General features: G+C 37.9%; 1 protein-coding gene across 12 annotated transcripts in view; it reads left to right on the plus strand.

Moving 5' to 3' along the window:
* c2cd5 (C2 calcium dependent domain containing 5) overlaps positions 1–24741 on the plus strand; it is a 182365-nt gene that overhangs the window by 40938 nt on the left and 116686 nt on the right. For 8 of the 12 annotated variants that reach the window (XM_039761597.1, XM_039761593.1, XM_039761594.1 and 5 more), the window contains 2 exons: positions 3806–3914; positions 4898–4963. In XM_039761597.1, coding sequence (XP_039617531.1) covers positions 3806–3914; positions 4898–4963 — 175 coding nt within the window. The remainder of the gene's footprint in view (positions 1–3805; positions 3915–4897; positions 4964–24741) is intronic. The other 4 variants (XM_039761596.1, XM_039761587.1, XM_039761591.1 and 1 more) reach the window with 1 other exon arrangement.

The raw sequence follows: 24741 nt of genomic DNA on the forward strand, positions 1-24741 counted from the left end.
GTTTCGTTGAAAGACATGCGTGTGGCAGATTCGCTGGCACGATGACACCCGATCTCTTGTTGCCTCCAAATGGTACACTCTTTCTTATGCCTTTATGCCTGGTGCAGCTTTGTTGTTCTTATGTGTGAGTGGACTTTTTTGCGGGGAGGGCTTTTGTTCTCTTTCTCCGATGTAGAACCCTTATCCTCATCTGAGTCCACTTCAGTTATAGCACGTCTTTATTTGAAAACTAACAGTGTCAGGTTAGGGGGAGCGTGAACATGACTGAGAGAATAAAAGTGAATAATGAAACAAAACACTAACTTTTACGAGTACCATAAATTTCCTCCAGCTGTTGCAGACTCAAATAAATCAATATATGTTTTTATTTTATTATAATAGTATTAGGGTGTTGTACCATGTTAGCCGTTATGAATATAGTGAGAAGTCAAGTAAATCGACACCTTTCATTGGCTAATTGAAAAAGATTACAATATGCAAGCTTTCGAGGCAACTCGGGCCCCTTCTTCAAGCAAGATCTTACCTGAAGAAGGAACACCAGTTGCCTGGAAAGCTTGCATATTGTAATCTTTTCTAGTTAGCCAAGAAAAGGTGTAATTTTACTTGACTTCTCACTACTTTTATAATAGTAATTATAGCCACTCACTACTCAAAACAGTTCAGTGCATGAAAGACCCGGAATTTAACCTGCCACCTCTTGACTTGTAGACAGCAGTTCTTACCTCTACACAAACCAAGTAGACGTATATGTGGTTGTGTGTGTCGTACCCTATCCCAATTTCTTTTACTTTGGTTAAATTCTTGAAAAAAGCCACACTTGTTTTGTTATATCTGTATCTTTTCAAAAAGTGTTTATTTTATATTTGGACTTCAGTCTTCACACATTATATACTTCATGTCAAAATTTTGTCTTTAGTACTATAACATGAAAAAAAGTTCTATTTTAGCTATGTGTTCAACATTTCTTGTCTCTGATTTCCTGTCATCCTACATTTACACAGATCGTTGTAGACATGAAATTTATGTGTTCCAAATAACAATATATTATTTACCATATACAATTCAAGGCACCTCACACCCAGATAAACAGATTTGAGCTGGGAGAATTTGGTGTGTGACTAAAGCTGCGCCGGTGGGGGATGGGATAGCAGGCTGCCTGATGCCGGTGCTGATCTACACATTTGCAAAACTAAACACCCTGATGAGGAGGTGCGAGGGAATTTGAGCTGGCCCGGGAATACAACATTTTTTGTATGCTTCAGGGATTCTAGTGTTAATGGTCTGTCTGACATTCCTTTGATTGTGAAAACAAAACTATTAATAATTGCTGGTACAGCTTGTTCTTCTGTAGATTAACACTTCCTCAAACAAGTCATGGAGAAAGTGACAAAATGCCACAAAAGGCAATCTCTGCATTTTATTTGCAATGTGCTTTGCTTTCCCTTTGATGTCAGTGGTTTTTGAGCTTGCAGCCAAGTGTTCCATATGGTGATGCACAGCTGTACCATGTGATCTAAGTGCAGAAAAACAAAGTGCCCAGTAAATGTGGGCCAGTCAATGGCGAGTTTTCACTGCAGAAGATGTTTGTGTATCGAACAGCCTAATTCTGCACCAGTCATTCTCAACTCACACTTGCTTTTGGGGCTAGTATGTATTCCATATGAGCTGTAGTAAGTCGTAGACTTTTTTAATCATTAGCTGTCCATTGTTCATTTTGAAAGCAGGAGACAGAGGGCATTCATTTCTATGGCAAAGGCCTAGCCAAGGAAATATCTACTTGAATATATAAAAACGAAGGGGCACAGTAGACATGAAAGTGATACAGAAGACTATTATCAATCTATTTATATAATCTTTGGACAATTTTATATTCCAGTATTCATCATGCAAGCAGCTGGTAGGGGGTATGCATTTCTATAGCTCTGCTCCAGTCATGGAAATGATTGTCCCCCAGTGGATGAGATTGAAGGCCAGAGTAGACATGAAAGAGATTTAAAGACTTTCTAAAACATTTTAAAATACATTCTGAAGAATTTCAGCTGTCAAATTTCATTTTGTAATCATCGGACAGGGGCAAACATTTCTCTGGCTCTTCTCCAGCTGCAGAAACAAGTGTCCTCTCCAGTGGATAGGACAAAAAGGAACAGTGGAGAAAAACTGACAAAACACTTCCTTTTTAACTAGGTTTAGCTGTCCAGTGTTCATTTTGTAAACAGAAGAGCATTTCAACGACAAAGGTTCATCTGTGGAAATGAGTATCTTCTCCAGTGGATGGAATGCAGAGAAACATTACATATGAAATTGATGTAGAAAACTGCCTACAGTCTTTTAAAATACATTTTGAACAATTTTAGCTGTACAATGTTCATTTTGCAAGCAGTTCACAGGGGCACACATTTCAACATCAAAGGCTCAGCTGTGGAAATGAGTGTCCCCTCGGGTTGAATGGATGGAGGGGCACGGTAAATATAAAAATGATACAGAAGACTGCCTGATAGGCTTGTTAAAGACACTGTGCATCATTTTAACAACCCAGTGTTCATTTTGCAGGGTTTACAGTAGATAAAGATTACCATTTAATTTTTCTACAAGTTTTTTAAAAACATTTGATCAGAATTTTTGGCCAGGGGATGCCCCAAGGATGGATAGGCATCCCGTCCAGGATGAAGATGAATTCCTCACCTGGCTGGGATGCCATAATAGAAGGATGGATTGAGTGCAGGCAATACCCATCCAGGACAGCTTCTGATTCCCGTCCTCATTTAGATGCCCGAAGGCGATAGGAATCGGTAAAAGAGGATGGCAGGGAGCAGTTCATCTCCCACTGTATTAGGGGGTAGTGACCATCATATAGAGTCTCAATTTGGACACCCGTAGGGCTGTATGGGAGCTGAAGTGTGGATGTGCAGCCCTGTAGATATCCTTGGCAGTTGAAAGATGGCACTGCCAGAGGAGTACCTCCCTAGCTTTCTTATGACACGAAAGTGCTTTCAACTGGCCACGTCACATCACCAGAAGTGCTGTCGGGTCCAGCATAAAAAGGAGCTAGCTGCAACACATGAACGAGTCAGAGTTTAGAGGAAGTGGGCTACTCTTTTGGAGGAAAAAAGGAGAGAGATCTTAAAAGGCTGTATATTAGCTGTTTTTGTAATTTTGAATTACAAAATCCTTATTTGCACTCGGAGTTGTGTTGGGTCATGTGTGTCTAGGGTTTGGGTGCTCGGTGGCACCCGTTACTGTTCACAACTATAATATATGTATATATGTGAATTATTTTGTGTTTTATATTTGTAATTAATTTAAATAACTGTGCAGAGATCTCTTTTCACTTTAAGAGTCTCTTTCTGTTGGGTAGTGTCAGAAAAGCCAACTTCAGTACACTGTAATGCAGTGCTGCATAACAATAAAATGTGAAAACTTCATATTTTTATCACATGCTGAAATGTGCTTATATTGCAGCAGATATTAAGGAAAATGCATAAAATCCTCTGATTTTCTTTTTGTTTTGAACTTGCATGAAGGGAGTTTACATATTAAACATAATGACTAAAAAGCTTAATGTCTCACTGCAAATGGCTAACTAATGTACAAATCAAGATGAATAAATTGATTTTTTTCTGTTGTAACAAATATTTTGCAGAAAAATGCATATTTTCCCATTTACCTTGAATTGCCAATTTGAAATGGCTAGCTGTATCTCCCTTTCCTTCTTTTTGCACATTATATAAGTTTTCATTTTATGTTGTTTTTAATCTCTTAGCATCTAGTCTGGCTGTATTTAATTGTTTTAATGTATTTATTGTAGGAATTTCCATTTTTCACCTTAACAAGTTTTCCACTGGGTTTTCTAATCCATGCTGGTGGTGTAGTTAGTGCACGGTCAGTGAAGCTCCTGGACCGCATTCACAATCCTGGTAGGTAATTATGTGAATTTCTTTAAGAAAGCAGATTATATTCTGCTTGTTGGAAAATATTGGGGAAAATTGTAGAAGAATTTTATTTTAAATGTTCCTTAATTTGCATGTGCACATGGGTTTTGCAGAAATTTACAAATAACTGGCTTTATTAAGCATTCTACATAATTCTGACCAGTAAAAATGCTAATGAAAAATGTATAGATGACATAAGAAATACTCTAAGTATAGAGGTTATAGTATTACTAATTTATGCAAACTTTTGATTTTCTTGATTACGTATTGATCATTTTGAGCTGACAGTTTATTTTCATTGAATTTGTTTCTAGGTGAAGTCTTTATTATGTTGTGAAATGTGTTAATTCTGAACCCATCAGATTGGCAAGCATTTTTATTTTCTTAATCCATGGTATGTTAGATTAAATGGATATGACTTGATTACCTTTTAAATTCTTCCCAGCTAGCTAGTCAATAATGATGATTGGAGAGCTTGTAGAAGCCAAGGATTTATAATTTTCTGTCTAATCTGTGTGTTAAATATATGTTTTTATGGAAATGCATTTTGCATGTACAACATATACTTACGTTGTTGAATTAATATAAAAACAAATCTCTTTTTTTAGCTTTTTAAACAACGGTATTAAATGTTAAATATTCATATTTTAAAAAGCTGTTGCAATTTGCATGACTCACTTATGTAATTTTCGATTATTTTTTATAAAAAGTGGCAAAGTCCAAATTAAAAATTGAAATTTCATGATTTATCAAGTAATTATATTACTGCTAAAAACAAGGCATCTGATGCAAAATATTTTTCTGCATGCTCCTTTCTGTTTTTCTTAATATACTCCTGATTAACTCTGTTGTCTGTGTCTTTCCAGTTCCTGTGGATTGTTGTTGTCCAGTGTTGTGCTCTTGTTTGTTGTATATTTCTTCTTTTCTGCTCCTTTAACTGATCAACTAATTTGCTGTTTTGAACTCAGCCTTTGTCGGAATTATGGGTAACACAAGATCATACAAACTGCTAGACTGGAATAGTTTCACTGCAGGTATTTTACTACTCCTTCAGTATTGTACATACTGACAGAAACTATGGCAGCTCAGTGAAGTTATATCTAAACAAACTACTAGGGTTTTCTGATTTACTGTAGTCGTTGCGGTTTCGGAAATGTTTCATATGGTGTTGGCCATAATTTTTTTTCCCTTCATTTTATGAAATGGAATCATTAGGTTTAGAATTTTGCAAGCTGAATAATTAAAGAAAACAAAAAACACAAAACTTTATTTTAATAGCATATTATTTTAAACAAATGTGTACTGTTCTAAATAGTTCAGTAAGAAATGTGGAACATTCAAATGCCAGCTCTACTGTTAGGTAAATAGATAAACTTCAGTGAATTATTTTCATAATTGTTAATCATTTTTCAACAATTATTGTAATAACTATTATTATTATAGTTATTGCACTCTACAGTGTGTGAAATCTAAATGATTTGCTAAACGTTTTGTTGATTTGATAAATGTTAGAATAATATATTTTATTTACAGTTAATTAGTACATATGTGAGCTGCATTTGTTTACAAAACACCACAAAGTTTTAACACTGGAATTACCAGAGCCTACAAAAAAACTTGTAAATCCGCCCCACCTTAAATCGCTTCTTAAAATCGTTCACAGCTCTCCACCAGCGTCTTTTGTCATCTAAATGTGCTGATAAAATCAGGCTGCAAGCAGCCGGCTATTCCATCCCCCCCACTGACACAAACTTCTCCCAGCTCATGCCTTGATTGATTTTCTAGGGATTTTCATAGACATGCTCAAAAAATACATGTGTAATGCCACAAAAATGTGCATGCAGACATATCCGTGCCAAATAAATAACATTCGACGTTTTGAAGAAATCATTTTATAACATGCTCAAAAATGTGTGTAATGCCACGAAAAGTGCCTGCTGACACTTTAGTATGCAAGCAATGGTATGTGCATTCTTGCTCCGATGTAGAAGGGAGCTGAGTTTATCTCTGTTACAGCACGTCTATGTGAAAACAGCAGTTTTAGATTTTGTCTGGGGGTGGGGTGTGTTTGGGCTCGTGAACGTGGCTGAGATAATAAAACTGACAAAAAAAAAACCAAAGCTAACCTTTACAAGTATCATAAATTACACCGGCTATTACAGACTGAAATCAAATGTATTTTTTTATTCTAAAATAGTAAGACTAAGAGCAGTTTACTTCTCAAAACTGAGTGGTGCAGGATCGAACTCGCGACCTTTTGATTCCCAGTTGGCAGCTGATTCTATTGCGCCACGGAGGCAGTCATAATAAACGGGTGTCAATGTCGCATGTTAAGATGGCTTTTTGTTTCTGCAGTTATATTTTTGAATAAAAGCGCAATTGTTGTCTTAGATTTGTATCTTTTGTTAAAGTATTTCTTTGATACTTCAGGCTTCATACATTATATAGTTTATGCCTACATTTTGTCATCTACTAGTAGAATATAAGAAACGTTTCTGTTTTAACAATGTGTTTACACAGATTACTGTAGAAACAGAACAGACATGAAATGTGTGTGTTCCAAACAACAATCTATTATTTCCACTCAAAAACTCCACTTCACTCCCAGAAAATCAATCAAGGCATGAGCTGGGAGAAGTTTGTGCATGTTCTAAGTCAGTGGGGGGATGGAATAGCCGGCTGCTTGCAGCCTGATTTTTATCAGCACATTTAGATGACAAAAGACGCTGGAGGAGAGCTGTGAACGATTTTAAGAAGCGATTTAAGGTGGGACAGAATTACGAGTTTTTTCGTAGGCTCTGGTAATTCTAGTGTTAAACACAATGTAAAATAATCAGGTGAATATACTTTTATACATTTAGCGCAAAATTTATAAAAATTGTGCAGTTCTGAAGTTTTAAATACTGTAAATCTTGTAGGTTTTGACTGTTGTTTATGACTAATGTCTGGTGCCACAAATTGAAATAAGGCTGTAGTTTAAAAAAAAAAAAAAATTGGGTGCCATGCAATCCCCATGATCATTCCACTAAGTGGTAAATTAAGTGCCATTATTTCTGTACACAGAACCTTTTTTCAAATGCAAATTGCTAAATGTATCTTCATTTCTTGTAAGAAGAACTATGTAATGTGTTTACATGTTGACATTTGTTACTCAGGGGCATTGATTATATTATGTGCATAGGAATGCTTGGAGTAATTGTCAAATAGCAAAGTAAAAGGAGATTAAGGTGAAGTGTATGATTTATAAAACATAACGTGAAATGTTTGTAGAAGTCTTAAAGAATTTGAAAGCCATTTGATAAAATTAAGAAACAACTCCAACTGCCAAAGATAGAAACATTATTTAATAGTTTTAAATTTAAGCATTTTGTAATTTGCACCTCTGCATTTTATTTTAGTCTAATTTTTCATGCACATTCTTAACAACAATAACAAAATTAAGTTTCCCAAAATGTTGTTACAGCTTCACACAACCATTGAGAGCATTAAGCAGACTGTAGTTGGTATCCTATATTTTTCTTTGGAAACAGGGATACCTCTTTCTTTCTTTCTTGTAGGTTTTTCCAGAAAGGGTATTTTAAGTCGTTTGCATTATTATCCTTATAGACAGTGGTAGGAAAGGTTATATTAAGGGCTTAGGGATAGGGCATATCTGTAATAAAGTGTTGAAGTGTACCTCATTTTGTATGGAGAAGAAAAAATGGACAAATTTGTGGTTAAAAAGTAATCAATATGGCAATACTTTGACTTTAAAAAATACTACCTAACAGCAGTAATAAAAAAAGAACAATTATGTATGGCATATCATTGAGGTGTGCTCAGAGGCAGTTTTAGAAGCTGGAGCATTTTTACATTTTCAGAGCTAAATTCTCTATTCACTTTATCAAAACATCAGTTATTATAATTTTGTTTATTAAACAGGTTTGTTACAGTGAGTCAAATAAAGAGAGATAGTAGAATGTAATTAAATGCATTAGTAGAGTTCATAACAATACCATTTTGCAATATCATGTAATTAAAATAATATGCTTGTGGTGGCTGAAATAGCTCTCATAGACAGCAGATTGTAACTTAAGTGATGGAAAAAATTGCATTGGTTGATGTGCTGTTGTTAGTTGCTGATTGTGGTGTGTCTATCGATAATTATAGATCAAAATTCTTAATTATGAAATTGAAGCCACAAGCTAAAATTGTGTCTTTTCATCTGACAATGATAGGGGTGCTTCGTCAATCAATTATAGTGTCAGAAAAAAATTGTTTTATTATGATCTGCAGACAGGGCAGCATAGAGTTTTTCTTTTATTGTATTGGAAATCAGAGTACATATTTATTCACTGTATGTATAAAATGCAACCTGAGCCATGGTTAGTAAGTTTGTTTCCACTTTCATTCATTTCTGCAAAACTTAGGTTGCTTACATTTTTATACTTTTTTTTACACTTATAAACATCATTTCAGTTACCTGCTTCAATTTTTTAAGGAGTAGGAGAAGCGAGTTGCTGTGACGACAGGTTTGCACATGCTACCTCATTACCCTAGGAGCATATTCTACAGACAGCATATCCAACGCACGACACTTTTGTATGCACAGTTCTGCAGGTTTGTCACTGTTTTGCCATCAGGATTGGCTGTTTAACTAGTAAAAGAGGAAAATGTACAAGTTTAAGAGATCTGTCTTAAGGTAAATCTGAGACAGCAAACTAATCTGTAATTGAAATCGTACAGAATGTTTCTCTGATTTAAGGAAAGCAAGTCTGAAAATTCACCAGTGCTTTTCAGTGGAAAGTTTTGAAATTCCAAACTATTATATAGCACAGTATATACAAGATTTCTCAATGTAAATGGAAGTTGCTAGATCAACTTTCATGAAGAATAATTGTACCAGTTTTCAATGAATTTGGTCTGGTGAGAGCTGAGTTGTTTAATGTAGATAGACAAACAGAGTGCCGTGGAAATTTCAGTTAGTGTTTTTCACAATATTTGCAAATGTACCTAAAGAGGTCTCATGGAGCAACTACACTTAAAATCTGACAAAATATTAAAAGTGATCTACACAGTAACACTGATCAACTGAGTGATTTAGCATTGTGGCATATTGATATATCTTGTACTGAGCAAAAAAAAGGTCAGCTTGAAAGATGGTACAATTCTGGCAAAATAAGCAAATGACCACCCAGCATCTTTGACAGGTGAGAGAGGAAGGAAAAGAGAAGGCTGAACAACTTTTTGTAGAACCTCTACATAAAAAACACTCTTGGACATCTTTTTGGCAGGGCTAAAACAACCATCAAACTCAGCATAGCAAAAAAAGCAAATGTAGCAATAGAATGTTACCTACCTAAACTATTAGTAGATTAAGATAACAACCCAGTGGAATGGTGGAGAGGGAACAAAAGCCACTTTCCCACATCCCAGAAGTTCAATGAAATTTCATATCTATCTGTGCAGCAAGTATGTCATGTAAACATGTTTTCAGTACAGTTTTCATTGCTATCTTAAAGCGATCGTTGATAAAACCAGAAAAAGCAAAAATGCTTATATTTTTGGACAGAAACCTACAGAATTAAAATACCAGATGGATTGTTTTCAGCCAACTTAAATGTTATAACATGATGTATGTTTGCTTCACACATTCTATCAAGTTTCATTTTAAAGTGTAATAAACAATTATTTCTTGATATGTAACATATGTTAGCCTTTAAGTCCTCCTAAAAATCAACATTTCTGTTACAGGTGATCAGGTATAATTTGGAGTAAAATTAGTGGCATCCCTTTTGGTAATATGCTGTTTGATGCTCCTTTGGAGCTCCCATTAATTGCACTGCTGCATGGACAAAGCCTGCATCTCCTTTCATAATTATAATAATAATTAAGAATTAATAATTCTTTACATTTATGTAGTGCTTTTCTTGCTATGCAGAGCGCTTTACACAATGAGGTGAGAGCCTCTTCAACCACAACTAATGTGCAGCATTCAGCTGGATGATGCAACAGCAGCCATTTTGTGCCAGTACCCTCACCATACATTAGCTGTTAGGTGGTGAAGAGGTGAGAAATAGTTAGCCAATTAGATACAGGGAATAATTAGGGGGCCAGAATGACTAGTCCTTGGTGGGCAGTTTAGCCAGGACATCGGGATACACCCTGCTCTTTACCAAGAATGCCCAGGGATCTGTAAAGACAACAGAGTCAGGACCTCAATTTTACGTCTCATCTGAAGGGGACACTATACTGTAAAAATGGCATTGCCCATCACTGCACTTGGGCACTGGGATCCACATTCAGACCACAGAGTAAGTGCTCCCTGCTGGACATGCCCACACCACTCCCAGCAACAACCCAATCTTTTTCTGGTTGGTCTCCCATCCAAGTACTGGCTGGGCCTGAACTTGTGCAGCTTCAAGAGGGTGACAGTTTCTCAAGAGCATGTGGTATGGCTGCACGTGATGACTGAAATTTCATGACCAATTTTATGGAGTCTGTTCTTTCTTGGAAGATTGTTGTACATCTCTTGCAGTGTTGATCAGAAAACACAACACACTTCTCAAACACTCTGACTTACTGATGGTTTGCTTATTTCACCAAGATGAGAGTACCATAACACCACCACGACACATTTTACGACAGGTACGCTTTTTTTTTTTTTGCAATCTTGAGTCTTTTCTTTTCAGTAGAGGCTGTAGTCTTTCATAAATATTAAAAAATGTGTGGAGGCCCATTTGGAGATCAGGAAGCCAGTCGTGGCACACTTGCAGTTTGGTGACAGCTGCAGTACTTTCCAACATTAAAGAACATCATCTGCCTCTCTTCTCTTGCCAGCTCATAGCATCTTGCTTAGAACTAATGCAAATCAGGAGAGCCTAACTGTTTAACTGAAATGAAGCGTTGTAAAAGCTAGTGATTTCTTCCAACTGACAGTCAGAGCTAAAAACTGGGTGACATTATTATTCTGGGTCCATGCTGGAAACTGAGACCAGTCATCTGAGAGGGTGTTTTTTTGCTGATGGGGAATGATCTGTTGCCATTGTCGTGGCATGGTTTGATGTTACTACTATCCTTGCCTGTCTGCTAGATGGACTGGTGACAAAATTAACTGAGAGCAACCATTTTACCTGTTTAGTGGTGTATCTTGCCTGAAATTGTGGCTTCCTACTTCCCTTTCAATGGAAGGGATTTAAATTAATGTAGAGCAGTTTGCTAGCTCTTTGATGAGGGTGTATCCAGCAGGGGGCATTAGTACCTTTGTTGGAATGTTTTCTTTTGTAATTGTGGTGTATTACGTAGCCCGAATCAATATAGATATGATATTAAAAGGTGATACACAGGAGAAATAACTTAGCTTTCTTTAATGTCGGCTTATGCTGCATAACAGACAAGGAAGCCTATTGCAAGAACCCAGGTCAGGAGTGGGGGCCCGATGTGTAGAGTTTTCCATTTTCGCAGCTGCATTGGAAGGACTTTTAGGATCAGATGACTTTATCTTCCATCTGTCCATCGGCTTCAAAGGTGTGCCGGGCAATGTTCCAAGGATTTATACTCTTTCTTTATGTGCAGCCCCCATTTAGGTGAATAATACAATTCCAAACAAGGCAAAGAGGATACAATTTCATGCTGACTCTGACGGATAAAAAACAGTGCGCGTTTCCCCAGCTGACTTTATCTGTTTTGTTTTATGCTTTGCCTAGCAGTTCTAAATAATGAGCCCCTGTGCTAAATGTGTCAACTGTGCATGTGAGTAGAAAGAAAAGCAGATTTATAAAATATATTTGAGAGCAAAATGACATATTAAAGTTGTACAGTTATTACTGGGGGGAGTATGAAACTTGAAAAAAATTAGAGGGGAGTTTCCACCCATCTGTGAAAGGTACCACTGTTTTTGGTATGGGAGCCAAGCACAGGCAGGAAGAAATGATTGCAGACTGCTGATGTGGACAATTTTATGATCAGTCCATCATACCGCTTGATATATACAGTACATTCCGTAAAAGTGTAGGTAAAATTTTTACAAACTAATTATACAGAAAATGATTAGTTTTTACTCCATTCATTTTTTTTATGTTTTCCCTCAATTGAAAAATATTGTCTTGCTTTTTACAGTTAAATTCTGAAATTTGAGGGAATCAGCAACTTGGCTTTGGAAACCCACTCATGACATAGCATGCCTTCATGTACTTCTTGCACCATGTAGAATGATACAGTCAGGTCAGGTTGGAGAGCATGCACTGGTACAGCGCGTTGCCACACCCACTACACAACAAAACAGCTCAGGATCCTGCAGACACATGGTCCAGTCCCACCCAACAGAAATGACCATGCATCTGCCGCAGCCAGGTGTTATGTAGGCTTCCCCTTACCTGGTACAGCCGCGTGGGTCCTCAATAATGAGGAACCTGTGAGCTGGTTAACCCTTGGGGAATTGCGCCAGATTGCAAAGATATCAGGAGTGCTACACACCCTGTTCCAGTGACCTCATGACCCCCCCCATGCTCTGCCAGTCCATCTACTGATTTAATAGGAAACCTCTCAACAAGGTCAACACTGTCTCTGCAGACAGACGCACTGCTGAAGACTCTCTTCAAGAGATAATCACTAAAGGCATGGATCTTAGTTTTCATTCAGGACACTCACAAGCCCAGACATTCAGACTGCTCACTCAGTTTCTCAAGAGTCCCAATCAGAGCCTCCATTGACTCTGAGAACATCACAGCATCATCAGCAAAGTCAAAATCAGTAAATATCTCTTCACCAAAAGATGCCCCTCAGCTGCTGGACACCACATCCCTGCCCAACACCCAGTCCATTCAAGCATTGAACAAAGTCGAAGAAAGAACACACCACTGACGAACCCCAGAATCAACTGGGAAACACGCTGAGGTTCTGCCTCCACTCTGTGTAGCACTCACATTACCAGTGTACATGCCGTCCATAATATCCAGCAACCTTGAGGGGCTCCAGCAAAGTCTCAGGATGCCTCACAGGGTGACTTGATCAACTTGAGTCAAACGTTTTACAAAAATCAACAAAGGTTACAAAGAAACTCTTGTCAATATTCGTGTTTGCGCTCCATGAAAACCCTCTGTGCCAGGATGTGGTCAATGGTAAACGTCTTAGGTGTAAAACCAGACTGGTTCAGTCACTGATAGGTGAGCAAGTGATCATGGATCTATTCAGGATGACCCCAGCAAGGACCTTACCTGGCATCGACAGCAGTGTTATCCCCATGTAGCCACAATCCAGGTGATCACTCTTCACTTTCCAGATAAGAATGGCAAGTCCCGTTTTCCAGTTGGTTGGATGACATCAGTCTCCCAAATGGAAGCAAAGATTGCTTTCAATGCAAGGAGGACAGCCTTTCCCCTTGGCTAGACAAATTCACCCTGGATACACAGATCCGTGCAACCTTCTTTACCTTCAGCTTGTTCGACACCAGTGCAGTCTCAGTGAGATTTGGTGGTTCACAGCTAATTGGAGAATCAGCCTCAAGAACCATGGACCCAGAGATATCCAGCATCGTAGCCAGAGGATCAGCTTTAATCAGCTGCTTAAAGTAGCCAACCTAGCGGGTCACACCTGCAGTGGCATCCATAAGGACCTATCCAGCCTGACTGCAAATCTCCAAGAAACTAATTTGGATGTGCATAATTCTTTGATTCTTCTGTAAGCAGAATGTGGGTCACAAGACCATATATGGTATGGTACTTGCTCACTGATTCCTCTAACACACTTCTCCTTATCTGCCCTCAGAGCCCACGTAGCCGGCCTTCTCAGTTCTTGGTACAGACTGGAGTTGCCATCAAGTTGTGCACTGCAACTCTCATGCCCTATGAAATGAAACACCTTTTTTTGGGAACACTGGTAACACCAACACAACCCTCAGCAACCTTCAGAGTCTGGTCACGGAAGGTCTCCCATATCACATTAGTTTCAACAGTCTCACCAAAGGCCATAAGTTTCTCACACAAACTTTGTGCAAACTCGTTAGAGATGGCCTGATCTTATTTTCCTAGTAGGTGGTAGCCTACTGGACCCATGCTGGATCTTTAAAGTAGCAACAACAAGTCTATGGTCAGAATTCACAATCTGGGCACTTCTGTAGACCCTTTAGTTTTGTAAGACTCTCCTTCATCACACCACTGGAGTCACTTTCACCACGGTCACCAAACCCACGGGACCAAAACAATCCTCATAGCCAGCCCTGTCAGTGCCAGTGGTCGCATTGAAGACACTCATGACCAGAGGAGTGTCACCTTGCGGGCACCCATCAACCAATGAGCAAAGTTGCAAATAAAATGTCTCCCTCACCAAGACATCACTCACTGGGTTCGGGGCATACACTGAGACAACAGAAAAGAGACCCAGAGAGTGCCTTAATCTGAGTCTCATAATACACCCATTGAAAGGAACCACTCTGCCACAGCAACAGCTACTCCCCGAGTATGACAGCCATCAGAACGATCAGGCAAATAAAAGGTGTACCCACCTACAGAGATCTGGGCAGTCCCACGTCTGCACACCTCAGAGCTTGCCGCTACTGAAATAAGGAGTTTACAAAGCTCCTTCAACAGCAGAGGAAGATGAGCATCATGTCGGAGAAACTAGACATTTCACGTGCCTACCCCAATTGGCCGCCTCAAATTGGGACCCGAGTGCTGCTGGTCAGCGGGTGACGCCTTAGTACCACACCTGTTCCAATCCCCATTGGGCCTGACACCATTGGCTCTCTGACAGCTTTTCCTTTTCCTGGGGTGAGGGTCTTGAGTGCTTTCCCCCATGTCCATCATAATGCGAGCATCCATTCCTATGGGTGACTGTATCAGAGTTACTCCTACGGAGAGCAGATAAGAGTCCTGTCTCTTTTCTCAGAGCAGCCTGAATTTTTTTATGGGGGTTGGAGTGCCAATTCTGCCACCAATCCCTGTGATTTCCCTGCATTTTGGACGATCACTTGCAATTTAATGTCATACCCAGGACATGTTTTACATATACTTATATGTAAAATGTTTTTAAACCTGTTCCACTGCGCCTCAACTGTCTCAGCATTTTAAAGCTTATCTTAGTCTATCCTGCTTAGACTTTGCCGCATCTACTGAGAATTTGCCCCACCAAAGTTAAACTTCATAGTTTTTGTTTACCAGCCGCTCTTTTCCAAAACACAGACAACTGTAATATATTATGGCCATTTGACCCTAGTGGTTTAATCACCTCTGCACCCTCAGTTCTGTTCCGATTATTACAAAATACTTAATATGGACAGGCTTCAACCCTGTGTTTTTAAATAACAGTCACTGATTACATCTAAAAGCTGCTTCTTTTGTGCTCTGCTATTTGCAAGGTTATCCTAGTTAATATTCGGGTAGTTAAAATCCCCCATGACTACAGTATTTCCCATTAATGAAATATCCCTCTGTAGATTGAAATTATTGTCTGCATTGGGCCGTCTATAACCCACTCTTAAAATAAGGCCTCTTTCCCTAATGCTTTCTAGACAAAGCCACATATCCTCACTAAGGTGGGGCTCATTGTCCCACTGAAGAGGAGTTGCGTTTAAATTCTGTTGATATAAAGAACAACCCCACCTCTTTTCCTGGTCTGTGTTTCCTTCCTAAAAAATTTGTATCCCTCTGTTATACTCATCCCCCACCTTTGTTATTTAGCAAGGTTTCTGTTACTACTATAATATAATTATACTCCTCTACATAAATCTCCAAATCACTTGTTTTATATTTGATACTTCTAGCATTAAGACAAGATATTTTTATCATGTTGCTCATTTTACTTTTGTATTTAAACAATGGATTAGAGATTACATTACTTTGTCATTTTATTTTTACACTATTGTTTGTCCCTTCATGTACAGTTTTAAACCTGGCCTGTCCTAACCTCCCTGCCTCTCCCTACCCTAATTTAAATAAACCTCGACTAACCAACTCCTATGCCTCCCCAACACATTGGTACCCCTTCGGTTCAGATGTAACCAGTCATGGCAGGTAGAACTTTACATGAGATACCATAGGCAGATCCAAAGAGAAAATATAGACAGTACTGACAAACTAATTTAAGGCCAATGTTTACGCCATATTTTGTCAAACTGAGTTATCGCCTAGTTTTCCAGGACCTCCTTAACCTAGCGAGAAAATCATTTACAACACTAATAAAGACCTTCAACACACAGACCTTCAGTTCAGCCATGGTTGTATCTGCTGCCTTCTTAGCCTGCTTGTAACACCTCTTTTTTTCAGCCTAAATACAGTACTTTTAAGAACTTTGTTGTACAGGAAAGCCATGTCACACCATTAAGAGGGCTAGATCTGATTCCAGCAACTTGTGTGTTTACCTCACCTCTGCCATCTCAGAGTGGGTGATGAGTGAAAGCTTCATGGTTTTTTGACCATGAGTCAAAATTATTTTGGTTTTATGTAGACTCAACATAATTTTCAGTATTTTAGTAAAAATCATTGACTTACACCCCACTTATCCTGGCAGTGTTTCTCATAATTTTGATCTTTTCCCCAGTTCGGTTACCAGACTATCACAGAGGTATTCAAAAGTTTCCTGCAACATTTACTTACACTGGGCAAACTTGTCAGAAGACAATTTGCCCATTTTAAATTATGTTGTCTTTTGCTTTCGAACTTTGCACTTTCTAATTGCTCAAATATATCATATCTCTCTATTATAAAAAAAAATTGTGACGAGACGTGATCTTTTGAAGAGAGACACTTTCACGTCACGCAAGACGGTCAAGTCATGTCATACTTACAATCTTTGGAAGGAAGTCCCGTGGTACACATGCAGAGCAGGTTAGAGATAATGGAAGTAGGAAAATTCGAAAGTCTCAAAAAAAGGAGAGTAAAGATCGCATTAACACAAACAAATGGAAAATATTACTTGGTGAAATAATGGAACAGCGAAAAGAGATAGAATAGTGTTTGAGGATGTCTGGGGGAGAAGAGAGATGAAATGCAGATCATGCGGCATGGCAGCAGCAGCAATCCAGCAGCTGAGCAAGCAAAGAGGAGGAAAAAAAAAAAAGTTATTTGTTTCCCATTGAAACCATTTTAGAGGGGTTTCAGAGGAGCAACCGTGTCTCCTTGGGGTGCGTTGAGCTTTCCTCCTCACAAATGTGCGTAGCGCTAGCGGAGGGGGGGGGTTTGGTCATCAGGGAAGGGGTAGGTGAGCAAAGTGAAGATCACGCGGCATGGCAGCAGCAGCAAGCCACAGATGATTGAGCAAAGCCTAGTGTATAATTAGATATATTATATCCTTATATATAATTAGATACAGCAGAGTCTCGCTTATCCGACATAAACGGGCCGGCAGAACGTTGGATAAGCGAAAATGGTGGATAATGGCAGGTGTTAAGAAAAAGCCTATTAAACGTCAAACTATGTTATAATTTTACACATTACGAACCCAATAATCATGTTTTACAACAAAACATTAAATTAACTGAAAAAATGAACTTGCAGTTACAGAATTGTCTGAAGTTAAATACAGTATGTACTGTACTTACAAAGTTCAGTCCTGTGATGATTTAAAGACATTTTTGATTGTAATCTGCTTTCCTGACGAGTGCCGTTTCTTCGCTGTTAAGTCTTGCCATCTTTGCAGCACCATTATGTCGACTCTTGTAGCTTCTTTTTGTTGCTCTTTGTAATTAATTGCAGTTTCTAAAGCCTTAACTCCGTCACTCATATAGTCAACAACTCGAAGCTGAGTCTCAGTACTTTTAGCAACACCAGCTTTATTAAGCTTGAAACAGCAACAGCATGGTTATTTATTGTGGCGGGATCTGCCATTCTCCTATACTGTACACAGACACAGCAGTCAGGCAGGGTCGAGGTAATACTGTGCCCTGTGCATTTATAATGTTCCTTGTTCCTTGTATCACCCATCAACGACAGGCACTTATAGCATGTCAGCGATTTTTCAGATTGGCTTTAATGGCGAACTGCTACAGCGCTGAGAGACTGCGATTGCTTTGGGACGCTCTTCCGCGTGTCGTCCCATTGGGTGGAATCCCACAAGAGTTTAGAAACTCACTCACACCAGCCATGATTCTTTTCAAAGGTAAAGTGCAGGTTAATTCACTTTATATATATTTTACTTTATATTTTGTATTAATTATTTTTATATGAATAGTTTTGGGTCGTGGAACGAATCATCTGAGTTTCCATTATTTCTTATGGGGAAATTCGCATTGATGTACTGTAGGAGTGCTTTGGACTGCGAGCACATTTCCAGAACGAATTATGCTTGCAAGCAGAGGTTCCACTGTAATTAGCTGCAGTAGAGTCGGGAGCAACAAAAAATAGACTACGCCAATGCTCGCAACTTGCAGTTCTTGTTGCTGATTGATGCATTTTTTTTCTTTTGCGGTGGGACGTCGGATAATACGGAATGTTGGATAAGCGAAGGCAGGATAAGCGAGACTCTACTGTAGTATCCATATGTATGTGTTCGCGTCAATACCTCGAATGTAGGACGATGTATGGTGTTCGCGTCAATTACCCCGTATATATGACGATGTATGGTGTTTGCGTTAATACCTCGACTCAGTACAAGTTAGAACCATGCAATGGGACTCTGCCTCTGTAGTTAGAACATAACGTGGCAAACGCGGACACAGTATTGCATGATTGGCTAAGAATATTCGAATGCTACAGTGACGCCACTGGATGGCCGAGTATAGTAAGTCTGTGTTGGTTCAAGCAGATAATAGTAAGTTTGGTGTTTTAAAATGTGTTATTGAATTGAGCTGACGTATATGAGCCGGAAGAAAATTCCCGAGTTCAGGAGCACTATAACAGATGCCTGAGCTCCCATAGAACAGAGTCTGACATGTGGTACAGAAAGTACAGCTGCAGATGAGGATCTGAGTGAGCGAGAGGAGTGTCAGTCTGCAGGACTTTTTTGGCTTGCAAGCTCCTTTTAAAATGATCAGGTTGAAATGATCTACCGACATTAAAAGTGCTATATATATATATATATAACCTTTACGGCACAATAACAATTCAATACATTAATGGTCACTACATTATTTGAATTTAATAATCCTCATGTAGGAAACGGTTGACTTGCATAAATAAGTAGAACTGAATAATGCAGTCAAGGAGCTTTTGAATTCAGCTGAGTGAAAAATGCCATCTGTCCGATTAACTGCGATTTTAGTTCCCTCTCCTAATTCTTTCTAAGATCGCTTTTTGAAGGGACGTCAGTTTGGTAGTTTTTATGAACAGTTCGATAGTGCCTTTCCACATTTTCTTTCTTTGGAATAGCAATGATAGATTGACAGATCAGACAAACACACTTTGATTGTGACATTGTGAGAAAAAAATCCTCTTCCAATTCCACATCCAGCCCATACCCTCCCCAAACTATTTTTTATTAAATCCCTTCTTTAGTTGATATAATTGGAAGGCTAACTAGATCACAGCCGGAGTTTTGTAGTAGCTCGCGCGTTTGATCGTACGAGCGGGATAACCAGTGAAAGACAGAAGAAAAGAGATCTCAGACTGGCCACCTTGTATGTCAATCAAGTGGCAAATGCCATAGGGATGACACATGATAGACTAACGTTTAAAAAATGTTTTTTTAATGCAACACAATCTACCTTTGTGATCTACCGGTCAATCACGATCGACGCACTGGGCACCAAATGTTAAGAGCGGTATTTTGTATTGTATTCTGTAGTTAACAGGGAGCCACGGGAGCTAAGAGAGAATTGGTGTAATATGTTCAGTGGATTTAGAACAGCAGGTTATTATCCTGGTGGCAGAATTCTGAAGAAGTTGTAAGCGATGGATAAGTTTTTGTGCGATGTCAAATAGAATAGCATTACAGTAATCTGTACATGAGGTGACTCAGGCATTAATCAATACTTCAGTACTATGTTGCGTAAGAACAGGATGAAATCTAGAAATGTTTCGGAGCTGGAAGAAGGCAGTCCGTGAAATGTTACTTATATTGGAGGAATTATTTAACAACAGTAATTAATTATTAGTAGTATTATTTAATAATTGCCTTTATTAGTGTATAAATGGACGTAAATATTTACATTTAAATGATTCACCAAAATCTGTTGTATGTAAACGATACTGTTTTAAATGTTATTGTTTTTTCATCAGAAAACCCACTTTCCACGTCAACCTGTATTAGTTTAAATGCCACTTTTACCACTCGCAACACGGCAGACGCGCTGATGTATCGCGTCGACTTGGCAACACAGTGAATGTGGCGTCTATATATGTCTATGATTTGTTCGCTTTCTGACGTAGTGTAAATAAAGTAAATTCATCTCACTGTGGTGCGTATTCCGTACGTAATACCATGTAACACATTATAATTCTCCTGCTTTACGCGAATATACCCATGCCACCGAAAAAAAGACGTACAATTCCACTGTCCACTTCAGTTGCCAGAGAAAAGTCCATTTCAAGGGTGTCTCAAACTCCACAACAGACACAATCCAAAGTAGAGGAACTTAAAATAAAATGTGAATCAGAAAACTGTTTGTGTTATTTCTATGTTCTGTTTCTTTCATTTGGGAAATTCACCAGTTATAGATAGCTGGGCAAGCCGGGTACTCCTGCTAGTGTATAGTTATTTTTGCACTTCACTTTAGATAAAGTAGTCTTCAAAATGAAGAATAATAAGTTACGTGCTTTTGTGATGAGTGAGGAAATCAGAATACATGGGTAGGAGAAAAGGAGGAAATACAAGGACCATATGTTTACTAAAAATCAAAATATTTCTGGCTAAAGGAAAAAGTTATAAGATAAAGGTCCAATATGGGCTATAAATAAAGGAAACCCACACTGGTGACTGTAGGTTTGGATTACCAGTGCATACAAAATGAAGCTATTACAAATTATGTAAATGTTAAAGGCATTTTGGAACCTAAATTCTTTCCAGCTGATTTTGTTGAGATGAGTATACTTTTCCTGTATGAAAAGAACAGTACAAAGCTCTGAGTAGCTGCTTTGGATATCTGGACCTCTAACAGCTCAGACTCGGTGCAGCAGGCACACAAATTGTTGCTTCAGTAAAGTTATAGTTCAATGATGACTTTGGAAATTACTTTGTTAATTAATTTAATGTTGTGTCAGACCAGAAGTTTGAGAAGGTAAAAGCTGGAAATCAAGGGTCAAGAGACCTCTTTGATTGATAAGCACACCACCTGACAGGAAAAGCAACTACTTCTAAAAGGTATGCCCAAAAGGACTTTTGATTTTTTTAAATGTTTTTATATCTTATGTTAATTTATTCTCTTTTGTTTCTGTGTCATCTGAAATATTTTGACATATTTAAGTTCTTTGTGGGTAGTGTTCTTCCTAGAGAAAGCAAACAGTTGGCAGAAACAAATGAGAGGCAAGGTGTTACGTTGCTAAGGAGTCAATCATATGTTAACTTGTATGGATAGGACCATTAAAGCTTGCACTGACTGTTTAAGCCATTTCTCCTCTAGGATTTCCATATTCTTTCACCAGGCAAATGTTTAATGCAGATAATCTCAATGCCAAGCTATGTTAACAGGTTTCCAGATGGAGAATAGGATGTAGATGTAGGTGAAGTATTTATGACCATTAGTTTTTTATTTTATTTTATTTTTTGTTTAATTTTTTTCTTTATGATCAAGTGATTGCATAGTATTCTGTGATTTCTTCCTGGCCATGACTGTAACACTGCAATAAGTCACACTGAATCTTTGTCAGATGTGCAAGTAAGAATTTGCTTATGCTCTGTACAAATTGCATTAGTGCAAGTAGTTTAAGCTTGAAGTGGTTGAAGAGTTTGAAGAGCATTTTAAAGTAGTGCCCAATTGATATGGAATTTTTGATATCAATATTGCGAGCAGCAAAGATTGACTGATTACTGATACATATTATACTGATATTACTGGAGTGTTTACGTATTAGGTTTCCTAGGAAAAATGTAAATAATAAGAACGACTTTAAGTCTATGCTTTCCCAGGTAATTTTATATTTAAACAGGTTAGATAACAGTTTTATGTAAAAGTGTTCATGCTTTCTGTTGATGTATAAACTCTGAACAGTTTGTTGGCATACACAAAGAAATTTCATTTTCTTTTAACAACAAAAGTCCTACAGAACAACACATGCAAAGAAGGCTTTCTATTCACATTGCTCGTAATTGTTTACTATATAAAATGCTATATTAAACATATATGCTTACAGTATTTACTTGCTTTGTGTATTTTTCAACTTGTGCACGATGCAGTTTCTTTTTTGAAATATATATAAATAATTAAAATAGCAGAAAAATGCAATGAGGTACTGGAATTGTAAATGTCAGAAAAAGGAAAATGAACAACGTATTAAACTTCAAAGAAGTAACTGTCATGTTTTGCACTTTTCATTTGTGGTTTGCCAAAAAAGTAGATTACAGATTACAAATAACATTATATAAGCAAAGCGCCATATGGCGTGATAAAGCTGCAATGCGCAGGAGTTTTGAATTCAAAACTTTAAAGAGTATAAACATGATTGTCTGTCTAAAATGTATTGCCACCCATGTAAACATGGAGATGAATTTGTAACTTTAACTAAATGTTGACAGATGCTTATTTTTTTTACTAATTATTAGCTGATAGTGAAAATTAGGAGAGTTAACTGCCATCATTATAACAGTGATTGATGTGTACCATGCTCCCTTCCAAAGAACCCAGTCTGCATTTTTCTTGGTTTTGTGTCTGAGGTAGGAAGGTGGAGAGATATTTTTGCAGAGTTTGGAGACGGGGAGGTGGATGGCATTTTGTCCTACAGAGGAATGTGAATGGTATTTTGTGTTAGGCTGGAAGTTTTGAAAAAGGTATGATAGAGAATGGAGTTTTGCTGCAGGGAGCAGGAAAGTTTCATTACAGAAAGGATGCTGTTCTCGTAGTAAGAAAAGGAGGATGGTGCTTTATCGAATGGAGGAGGATGTCCTAAAATGGATATGTCACAAGCCACCTACAGGAGTAGGTAACCTACTAGTAGTTTGTGACCGAACAGGACCGGGAATTGATACCGTCAGAGACAAAACCAAAGAATGACAGCATGAAGAAAAAAGTAAAACAGTAGTTAATTGTTTCAATCCATTTGCAAGTAAAGTTCTGGGGCAGTAATATATAAAGTGTCCATACACACACACAAAAAAATTTACAAAATAAATAAATAACCTATAAATTTCTGCACCACAAATGTCAAACAAAAATAATATGAGAAAAAAAAAAACCAAAATAATCAAAATACAGCCTTATCTTCGAGGCAACTTTCACTTTCTATGAAAAAAGACCTGCCTGGCCATTAATTACAAAAATAAGGCTCTGAAGCAGTCTTAAATATTGAAGCTCCTCCAATTTCCAAAAATCAGGAGCCTGAACTGACTAATATGAGACTGTCGTTCTCCTCACAAGCAGCTCATACACAACTCTACAATCCTCAATCAGGTAAACGTTCCTCCCCTAGCGGCCTATGTCCAACCCCTTATAAAGCCGTTCTCATTTCTTTCCTGAAGCCCAATGTTGTAGGGCAACACTAACCATATTCTGTTTCGGGTTTGGGTCAGGGGAACCACCCAAAGGCTCCACAACCACACTAACCTAACTCTGCTCACAAGAAATAATAACAATAAACCAATAACACTTTCCTATATCTGTAATCTCTGAAATAACGAACAAAAAAAAAAAAAACGTTAGACCAACAAAACTCAATGACTTTTAAAGAAAAAAAAAAAAACCTTTCATCCCCACAGCCGTCTCTTCCCAGATTCCTAAGCACGGCGCAAGCGCCTGATCAAAGCGCCACGTTTAAAATGGTATCTAGACTGGCGCTCGCGCCCTTAGATGTAAGGAGCCAGCGAATAAGGAACTACAATAACCCCCTTTGTTCTAGGTATATATTTTTTTCTTTCTCTTTCTCTCTCTCTGTGTTTTGTGCCGCTAGACACTCAAAGTAAAGTTATACGGGGTAGGCAGCAAGTTACTATGGGGATGCTTTTCTGCGTCACAGGTACGCTACTTATTGCTTAGCATCCTTCTCTTGCTTCTCCTAGATGCTAACAAATTAATATTGAATTTTAGAAAATTGACCAAATCAGTATTTTTGAAGATTGCCTTTTCTCTTGTTTGGAATTCATTCATATGTACAGTAGACTTTAAATATGTACTCTTGTAGAAGTTTTAGCTTTCTTCTATATGAAGGCTGAAATACAGACAAATTGCCTGACCTGTTTTACCTTTAACAAACATTATAGTTGACAGTGTTTGATTGAAAAATAAGGGGTTGTGTTTCGGAAACGTGATTAAAAAAATCAAAGCCTTGATTGGTAAGTATTGATGTTCACATCCTTTATAATAGCGATTGTAACTGTGTTCAGAACTAACCAGTTGCCTGCCAAACATGTATAAAAGTAAATTGCTGTTACCTGATATCAATTGAAATGATTCTGATTATCCCTAAATAAAATGAGCTTTTTCTGTATGATTTCCGTGAGGGTCTCATAATTGCATAATGAAAGATAACCTTAGAGGACAATTTATCATGTGGGTGATATACTTGATATTATTATTATTATACATGATATTACTTGGTTTTAAGGTTGGGATTTTTATTTACTCTGATCTCACCTTTGACTCTACCAGGTAAAGCATGCTCATCCATCATGAGAACCTTTTCTGTGTTGTTTAATTTATGACTATGACAAATGCTGACCTAGACACTCTCCAGAGCATTTCCACCTGATCTTTAGAGCGACAAAGGTTGTTGTATTGATAAAATGAAATGAGCTTTTATAATTTATAAATTTATAC

Source organism: Polypterus senegalus, chromosome 8 (genome assembly GCF_016835505.1).
Source record: "Polypterus senegalus isolate Bchr_013 chromosome 8, ASM1683550v1, whole genome shotgun sequence".
NCBI lineage: Eukaryota > Metazoa > Chordata > Cladistia > Polypteriformes > Polypteridae > Polypterus > Polypterus senegalus.